We start from the raw sequence: 9,956 nt of genomic DNA on the forward strand, positions 1-9,956 counted from the left end.
GGGAAAAGAAATTGCGAGAGAATTTTATAAAATAATTTGAGATGAAATGTTTTATTGAATTTTGATAAAGTAGATAAAAAAAATTATAAAATTAAAAAAATATATTATTTTTATTTGAAAAAGATTTTTTTTTTATTTTTTTTTTTCCGTAAGTTTGAAAAAGTTGTATAGGTGTGTTTGGATAATGATTAGGTAAATGATTAGATCAAAAAGTTTAATACTTGAAATTAATAAATATTTTGTATTTGAATGATATTTGAGAATGAAATCATGAGAAGTTTGAGATAAGAACATCTCATCTCATCTATGTTATCAAACAAGGCAAAAAAAATCTATTATTTATCATTCAGTAGCATTGTTACGGTAATTTTTGATTTTGAGTCATTTTATTCTCAAATTGGTATGTAGAATATATTATTTACATTATTTAAATTGTAAAATTTAAAATTTAAAATTTATCTTTTAAATCAAATTATATCGTGTATGTATTTTACTAAACTTAATAATAAGATTTTTCTTTTCAATTTCTCCGTAATACTTTGCAACAAAAGTATTAATTTGAAATATTAATACTTTTTATGGAAGAAGTTACCACAAGCTTCCATATTATTAATTATTCGATATTCATGGTATTTTTTCATTTTAAATAAAAAAAGTATTATTCATCATCATTTCAATTATAATTTTTTTAATATCTTATGATATGATATTAAATAACTGATAAATAAGTGAAATATTATAAATAATTTTTTAATTATATAATATTACATTATAGAATGATGACAGCATAACGATAAGAAAGATGATGTATAGAAGAGAAAGTACGGATAGACATAGGCCCTGTAAAGATTTTAAATTTGGTGGAGTGAAAAATTCTGTAATGACTTATTTGATTTGCATACGATGAATAAAATAAAATTCTATCAAGATTAAAAAAATCCAAATCTAAAAAGGACACAAAATTGGAATTTGATTATTTTGTTATCTCGTTGGAGATATTGATTTGATAATTATCCTGAAATTTTTCTATCCCCTTGTAATTTGTAATAGAAAAATTATATTAATCATTTCTGTATATCATATACCATTTTTTTTCCTCTTATTAAATTTATGGTATATAGTTAATGAATAGAAAAATTTAATTAGAATAAAATAAAATAAAATAAATATAATCAAAAAATAAAAATAAATATAATATATAGAGATGATAAGCAGTAAAATTTATTTTTTTATTTTTATTTTTGACTTTTGAGGTCACTTCCGGCCTCGTGAAAATCTTCATTGCCTTTTGAGTATCGTGTCATACTTTGGAATAGAAAAATGCTTAAGTCACAAGAAGAATTACAAAAGGTTATTTTTAATCGACATGATTAAATAAAATATATTACTTTTTCCTAAAAGGGAGATATGATTACTGACATCAAGTCATATAAACTTATAAGATAGTTTTTTGTTTTATTATTATAGTTTTATACTTAGCATTTCTATCATGCAAAGAAAATGTATATTTGCCTTTTTAGACGGCGAGTACTGTCTTTCTTTATTGAGTTATTTGATCATCTAATTGCATTATGTAATACACAGACCAAGCACTAAGTCCAAGCTAATCGTAGGTTTTATAATTTTTTTTCTTTTGAGTTAATACGTATAAAAAAGTTTACTTGAGATTTAACGAGTAATTTTAGACTAACTACAAGTCCAAAATTTATTTTCACGGCATATGAATTTTTGCTCAGCTTGATAATTAGGTTAAAGTTATTTAAGGACCAAGTGTGATCTTTTTATTTGGAAATTGCTCCAAAAACTTACGAAACGAGTTGAGCTATTTTAATAATTGAGTCGAGTCCTATTATTATTATTATTATTATTATTATTTTATTTAAATGATCGACCCATGAAAATACAAGTAAGCCAAAAAGATTATGTGGATTGCATTAACCGACCCAACCTAGTTATTAAGACCTAGACCTGGTTGGTCTAAATTGAGTGACCCGACATCCAATTTTTTTAGAAACTCCCCACCATGCACGACTCCACACTCATGCACCAATGCACGTTTCTTCCCTTTGCTCCTCTAGGGTTTTCCAATCACCTATAAATATACATATATTCCTCTTATGCATTTTAGAAACTACCCACTACTACCAGCCACTACCCAAGCCCTACCTTGTTGTACCTCCACAAGCCATTAGCCACAAGTTGTCGTTAACCCAAAGCTCTCTGTCGCTGCATCCGGACAAACTGAGAGAAAAGAAAGCAAACCCACAGCTTAGTCCCACGTTCAACGTTGCACCGTAGCCTCTCTATATGAGTAGCAAACCACCACCACCTTAACTCTCTTCCATAAACTACAGCCACTCAAACACACGGCAACAAGCTGCCAGCCCCACATTTATTGACCTATAATCCTCCACTGCGCTGCCCCTGTACTATTAGCCCACACCACTAACTGAGAACTAGCACCCCTAAGCCAACCTAACCACCGTCGCACAACCTTTTCCTCCATGCATCCAACCCCACATGGCAGGCTCTGTTTTTGCTCTTCAAAACAGAGCACCTGCTTCCTCTATCGTGATCCACCGGAGTTGAAAGCCTTCACATCCCAGCCGACGGCTGAAGTTGCCACATTTAGTCACTGCTGCATGGTGAGTCTTCATCGTCGAGCACCACGTGTGTAGACCTCAACTCTCTCGGTAATCTCTCTCTTCCCCTCACGCCATGTTCTATCTCTTTTTCTCTCATCACTTTCTCTTTCACTCCCACAGTGAACTGTCACCGCCTCAGCCACCTTGCCGCCACTTCATAGCTGCTCTCACAGCGAGTCTTTGTTGCACGGCCATGGGTCTCTCTAGTGAATATTTATCCTTACAAACTAAAATGTGGCTTTTGCATTTTACCTAAAGCTCCTTATGCAGATAGTAGAGAAGACTAGTTTTATGATATTACAATTTTTCCCTTCGAGTTTTAAGCCATAGCATGAGGTGTTTTGAACTTATATTTCAGTTGGATTTGATTTTACGATGGGCCTAAACTTAACTATAGAAAACTATTGTGTTATTTTAAGCGGACTTCGGCTCACTTTAAATTAGCCCAAAAAGTTATTTAACAGAAAATATTTAAGAATTTAAATTATATTAGTTGGTATTAAATTTTTCTAGTTAGATTTCAGTAGTAAATAATTTAGAATTATTGTATTACTAGGAAAAATTAAGTAGATATTGATAAATTTGAGAATTGATGATATTTTAAGGATTACAAGAATCTTAGATTGTTAGGAAAAATATGTTATTTTAGTATTTCAAGCTTAAACATCATTTTGTGAAAAAATTCAAAAAAGTTAAGAAGTCCTGGTAAGCGGGATTCCTATACTAGACTTTATATAAAATGATGGGTGAGGTTGATTTTATGAAAAATGTGCATGATATGTTTTGAAAAAAAATGTAAAAACAACCTCAGTCATGTGTTTTGCATTACGCATAAAACTTTGTATAAGAATAAAATATTTTCTGTCATGACTGGTGCAGACATGAGCTTATTTTCTGCTTCTTAACTGTGCAAAAATAGAGAATATGAGATCTGAAAATTTTGCGTTGATTAAGGCCTTGTTTGTTTTCAGAAAACATCTCATCTTATCTCACCTCATCATTACAATTTTTTCAAATTTTCATACAAAATAAAATAAACAATTCAATTTTTTCAAATCCCAAAACAAAAATAATAATCCTAAAATATATTTTAATAATATTTTATTCAACTTTTTAACTTTAATCTAAACTCATCTCATCTCATCTCATCTCTGAAAACAAACAAGTCCTGTGAAGATGCTTTGAATCTATTTTTGATATTGTGAAGATGATATGAATTCATTTAGTATTCTGTTTGATATGATGTGGCATCTGAAAATCTTTGGTATGACTTTCTGATTTTGTATCTAATTATGTTATGGTTCTGACGTTCTGTTTCTGATTTGTTCCTTTAAGGCCCTGTCATGGGTGATAATAGTGGTATACGGCTCTGCCACAGGTAATAATAGTGGCATATGGTCTTGCCACGAGTAATAATAGCGGTATATGACCATTCCACAGGTAATAATAGTGGTATACGACCTTACCACTTGTAATAATAGAGGTATATGTCCCTGCCATGGGTATTAATAATGGTATACGACCCTGCCACAGATGATAACAGTGGTCTTTGTATGAGTGCAGACCATTTTGGTGACAGTGATTTATGTTCTGCTTGGTTATTCTCATATGCACAATCTTACCACAGGGGTTAACCATGGCTTCTATTCTGATATGATACTTTGATATGATGATGATGATGCTCAGTTATGATATGTCAAATGATACTTTTGAATGAGAATATTTATGAACTTTCGCTCTGAAATTTCGATAACATGTTATGATTTTGCATTCTGAAATTAAAAAATATTTTGTTTTACATTCTGAACTCTGTAAATACTCATGTTTATATACTAGTATATGTTCTCTGCTTACTGACTTGTTGATAACTCACTCTTTATCTCCACAATATTTTTCAGATAATTGTGATGGTTCAGTTGGAAATCGAGAGTATGAAGTATTAGCAAGATTTGATAATCGTAGAGGAATAAGTGTCAAAGGATACAAGTAATTGTTGGAAAGCCCTATTTAGTAGATTTGTTATTTTTTGTTATTTTGGTATTTTGAGACTTGACGTTTCTAAGTCTTTGTGGAGATTTTAATTTGTTATGTTGAGGTATTTCTTTTGTGTCCCTGATGAGGAATAAATATATTTATGTTGAACAAATAAATTTATATTTTATGGAGTCTTTGGAGTATATATAAATGTGTTATGAGAGGTGACTTTAGGTAATAAGAGCTAACTCTCCGGACTTCTAGAAACAAGGCGTTACACATTCGATCTATTATGTGCTTGATTTCAAAAACTCTGCTCATTTTTTTCACCTTTTATTATTGGTCTCAAGGCCAATTGTTGGCTTATGCTCACCTATTTTCATATTTTTTATTCAATTCTTTTCCCTAAACAAGGCTGCATATTGATATTGTTTGTAGGGGTGTAAATTCAAACTGAAAAACTGGACTGGACCTGACCGGACCGGTTTTACCTGTTTTGAATCGGTCCGGTCCGGGACCGGTTCTTAGAATGTGAAAACTGGCCGGTTTCGATTTTAGGATTTTTCGGACCGGACCGAACCGGTTGATAAAAAATATATATATAAAATAATATTTGTATTATTGTATATATAAGTTTTATACAATATATTATATATATATATTAATATATATAAGTTTTATATATTATGTGTAATTATAAATTTTTATGTGAAATTTTTATATATAATATATATAATTATATATATTGAAATAATTTCTTATTATAATTTATAAATTATTACATAAATTGTTAATACTAAATTACTAAAAGTTTATAACTAATACTAATAGTCTAATATAGACTAATGATTATAGTTATACTTATAATTAATACTACAAGTTTTTACTAAAAGTTTATAACTAATACTAATATATAACTTATAACTATACCAATAGTCTAATATTAATACTATTATATAGTCTAATATATTAATAAAAGTATAAAACATATTTTTTTAAATCAGTTTTTTTTTTTAAACAAATTTTTAATGACAATTCGTGAAACTTACATTTTAAAAAAATCAGAAAACTGACCGGACCAGACCGGAAACTGGTAAAACTGGAAGTATCGGTTTAGAAGGGTAACCGGTGCGTAATCGATTTTAAAAAATAAAAAACCGATAATACCGGTTCGGTCATAGATTTTGTCCAAAACCGGACCGGACCAGACCGGTTACACCCCTAATTGTTTGAACATATCAAGATCAAATTCACGATTTAATTTATCAATAAAATTAGGGTATCATCTGCTTCTTAAAAAAATTTATGACTGTTTGATGCTAGTTACACCGATTCCAACTCTTAGAAATCTTCATAGCGTGCCACAATGCATGGTTTGTTACCATATATTTTCATCTCATAATCAACGACAAAATGATCTAAAGGCTAAGCTTAGGCTGTTTCTTTTTTATTCATGCAGCACTATTAACGGTCCTAAACAGTGGCGGAACCAGCAATTGTGTCGAGGAGGGCTAATTTTTATATTCTATGACACATTTATATAAAGAATAATGCTAGATATAGTCTTAGAATGTTCAAGCTCTACGCACTCCCTTTGAAAAAAAAATGGGGTTTACCATTAAAAATAATTTTTTCATGTGAGTCCTAAATTTACCGACTTTTTTCTAAGGGAGTGGGTGGACTTACACATCTTAGGACTGCAAACATAATTTCTCTTATATAAATTAAAAAGAGATTGAAAAATCATAAAAGCATAACTACAAACTATTTTTCATATAGATCATCGACCTTAAATAATTTTTCTTGTATTTTCACTTTGAATTCTATATTACGAAGTCCAATTTTGTATAACAAAAAACTTTGGGATCCATATTGATATGTTATTATTTTTCCTAAACTTAGTTTTAATTTTAACTTTGGTGAGACCACATTCTTGAAAATAGATAATATATAGAAATTAAACAAAATTTTGGGATTATAAGGAAAAAAAAATAGAGAGAGGCATTTTTAGGTGTATGGAGATTATAATCTTAGAAAATTTTAGAGAGCATATGAAGATTATAGTTTTTTTTTGGGGCATTTTCTATATTTATAAAATTATGTATAAAATTTAATTAGGGGATATTTTATGTTTTCTTTTTTTTTTTTGGGCCCCGGGGGAGATAAGTATAACGTGGGCCCGCCACTTGTCCTAAAAAAATCAAAATCAAATTTTAATCTAAGTTTTCAAACTTTTTCATCTTGAGTTTGGAGTCAATATTTAATAGAGGCAAATTCATACGAACATACATTCATACATCTATATATATAAAATGTGGTTCATGCTTCAAACATAAGATTGTGTTTGGATGTTATGAGTATTTAAGATCATTTGTAAATAACAGTGACGATACAATTTGTAAATATAATATTAAATAGTTCATAAATAATAGTATAGTAGTTTGAGAATGTTTGAAAATAATTTGTGAAGATTCTCTTATGTATAGTTAGCTAGCTAGTTTGGCGTGGATATATATAACATTTAATTAAACATGATCATTAATAGGTGGGGAAGACTATGGCCTCGTTTGTTTTCACAAACAATCTCATTTTATCTCATCTAATCATTACAATTTTCTTAAACTCTCTTACAAAACACAATAAACAATTTCACATTTTCTAATCTCAAAACAAAAATTATATAAAAAATTTTATTCTAATAAAATTTTATTTAATTTTTAACTTTTATCTTATCTTGTGTGTATATATATATATATATATAAACAAAAAGGCCTAAAACTCTTTCTAGCTAGTTGGTATATTATTTTTAAGAAATACATTTATTGCTAACACAAACATATATCATTAAAGATTCAAGCCCACATGATCATTCTGCAAAGCAAATTTTTCCAAGCGGCACTGATATCTCTCTCTTTTTTTTTGTTCTTTTTTTTTTCAGAATTACACAAATCATGATCATAAAGTAAGAGACATAGTAACGACGAAAAAGTTCCAATTTAAACTTAGACTTATTTAAATTTCATTTAGAGTAATGTTAAGTACAAATTTGAAATAGATAAATTACATATAAATTTTTTTGTAAAAAAGTACGTTCTACTAATAATAATAGTTTTTTACACCTCTTTTTAGATAGAATTAATTCACTTTTTCACAAGCACTGCGAGATTTACCTATTTAGAACCTGTAGATATCATTTCTCCCTGAAATAACATTGACACCCGAGTTATATAATATTGTGGAGTGAGTTATACGTACCTACTGCAAAGGAAACGACGTACATGATCATCGTCGTCCCAGGATCGTCGATGTAGTAACTAGTACTTTCAATCATGAGCTATATATAATATGCATGTACTGAGTGTGAAGTAACGAGTGGTTTACAGTGACTAGCGCCGAACTCGGCCTCGGGAATTACTCCTGTCTTCTTTGAATGAGAACCAGGTCTGTACGAAAGTTAGACCCAATACTATCATGGCGGCCGAAAATGCCAGAATAGTCCAGGGGCTTCTGAAATGGTCGTGGAGGGCTTCAGCAATCCAGGTCTTCCACTGAGTTTGGTAGTGAATCTGAATGGCAGCTTTTACGTCCTGATATGCGTCGGGGTCAGGAACCAAGTCGGTGCCAATCTCATTGAAGAGTTGAGCCACTTCTTTGTCGCTGCCAAGGAGGTTGTGGAGTATGCCCGAATTCCTTAACTCCATTACGTCGCTGGGGTGATCAATGAGCGAATCAAGGAATGATATGTAAGATGCGACCTCAAAGTTGTTGTAGAAATCCGGACACATCTCGTAGGCTATCAAGTTCATGAACTTGGGCCCTGTTGAGTCATCAATAATAATTGGAGAAAGCAAGAGGTATCCGGAATAGAAATTCAGTACTCCCTTAGTAAATGATACGGTCGTCAAGGAACCAGCTTTGCTGGGCGCCACGTAAATTCCTGCTGCTGTAAGCTCCTGCACGTTGCGATACGACTGCACGTCAATTGAGCTACTCTTGTGCCATTTGACTGTCTCAGCAGGGTTCATGGGGCGGTCAGGACTGAATTTGCTTTTGCCTATGATTCTCGTCCGGAGGAGATCGAGCAGATGGGTCGGCGTTTCCGTAGTCCCTAGTTCCTCGTGCGCCCCCATACTCTGCATTTTGATGAATCGATCGATCGAGTCCCTCAATCCATCTTTCTTTGCGCTGGAATTCATCAAATCAAGTAAAAGTTGATACGGAACTTGGTTCTCCAACAAGAGCAAATCCTGCTGCCCAAAGGCCATATGATCGATTTTAATTTTGAAATCGTTGCATTCATTAAATACATAATATATGCACTGTAATATTGCACACCCGTCCACAAACAGCATCCAGGCGAGGGCCTGATCATCATACTTCTTGGTCACCTCCTCGTCGAAGCACTTCCTTAGTTGCTCGATCTTCTTCTCAACAATGTCGTACAAAATCTCATCCTTTGTACCACTGTCTTGGACGAAGTAGTTTGCCATTCTAAGCTTGTACGCCTCTGCTGGCTTGTATTTTGGCTCACCATGATGAATAGGACCGATTGCAACTATCCTTGGTTTGAAATACTTGTCGAAATGTTGGTGATCTCGCAGCAAGAGCGGAACCCTTTGTATTTTTGGAGAAGCCTTCTGAGCTGCATTATTTGGCGTGGCACTTTCTCCTGCCTTCCTCAGTTTCTCAAACCTCAACTTTTTCAGCTTGCACACGGCCGGCCTGGGAGGACTGCAGTCTTTGTCTTCGAGTTCAATGATCCGCCTCCGCAGGCCGGAAGTGTCGCGGCCTCTGCTCGTTTCACCAGCTTCGGTTCCGACAACATGATTAACCTTTCTCGAAAGCAACTCCTCCACGGAAATAACATGCTCCCTATTTCCTGGCATGGCGTGTGTGTTTGTGCGCGCGCGTACATGCACCCAAGCAATTAGTGAGTTATCTGCTAGCTAGCTGTGTGATCGATAGACCGCGTGAAGACGGTCTCTATTAACACAGCAAGTTCAGTATTATATACAGAACTCTTTCCGCAATTCAACTGTTCACGGTTTAACTTTATCATTGCGGCAAGCTTGGTATCAAGCAATTAAGCATATATACTACTGTTCATGCAAAAGTGGTCGCTAGCTGATCAGATAATTGGATCAGGTTGGAAGTGTTGGAACCTCGTGACAAGTTTAGATCAAGATCAGATAAACGTACTGTTAAACATACGATAAGAAATACATGTGTAACACGAGGAAGCAGTTTTCCTTTTTCTTTTATTTAAAAGAATATCCAAAACTGCCCATGCGTGCCATCTGGGCATATTGCAACTAGCACCAAGAAATTCTTTATTAC

General features: G+C 32.6%; 1 protein-coding gene across 1 annotated transcript; it reads right to left on the reverse strand.

Annotated features, from left to right (window-relative positions):
• Nucleotides 1-7,808: 7,808 nt before the first annotated feature.
• On the reverse strand, nucleotides 7,809-9,614 carry LOC121265102 (UPF0481 protein At3g47200-like). The gene has a single exon (XM_041168585.1). The coding sequence runs from the start codon at nucleotides 9,503-9,505 to the stop codon at nucleotides 8,006-8,008; it is 1,500 nt and encodes a 499-aa protein (XP_041024519.1). The 5' UTR covers nucleotides 9,506-9,614; the 3' UTR covers nucleotides 7,809-8,005.
• Nucleotides 9,615-9,956: the final 342 nt, after the last annotated feature.

Source organism: Juglans microcarpa x Juglans regia, chromosome 5D (genome assembly GCF_004785595.1).
Source record: "Juglans microcarpa x Juglans regia isolate MS1-56 chromosome 5D, Jm3101_v1.0, whole genome shotgun sequence".
Lineage (NCBI taxonomy): Eukaryota > Viridiplantae > Streptophyta > Magnoliopsida > Fagales > Juglandaceae > Juglans > Juglans microcarpa x Juglans regia.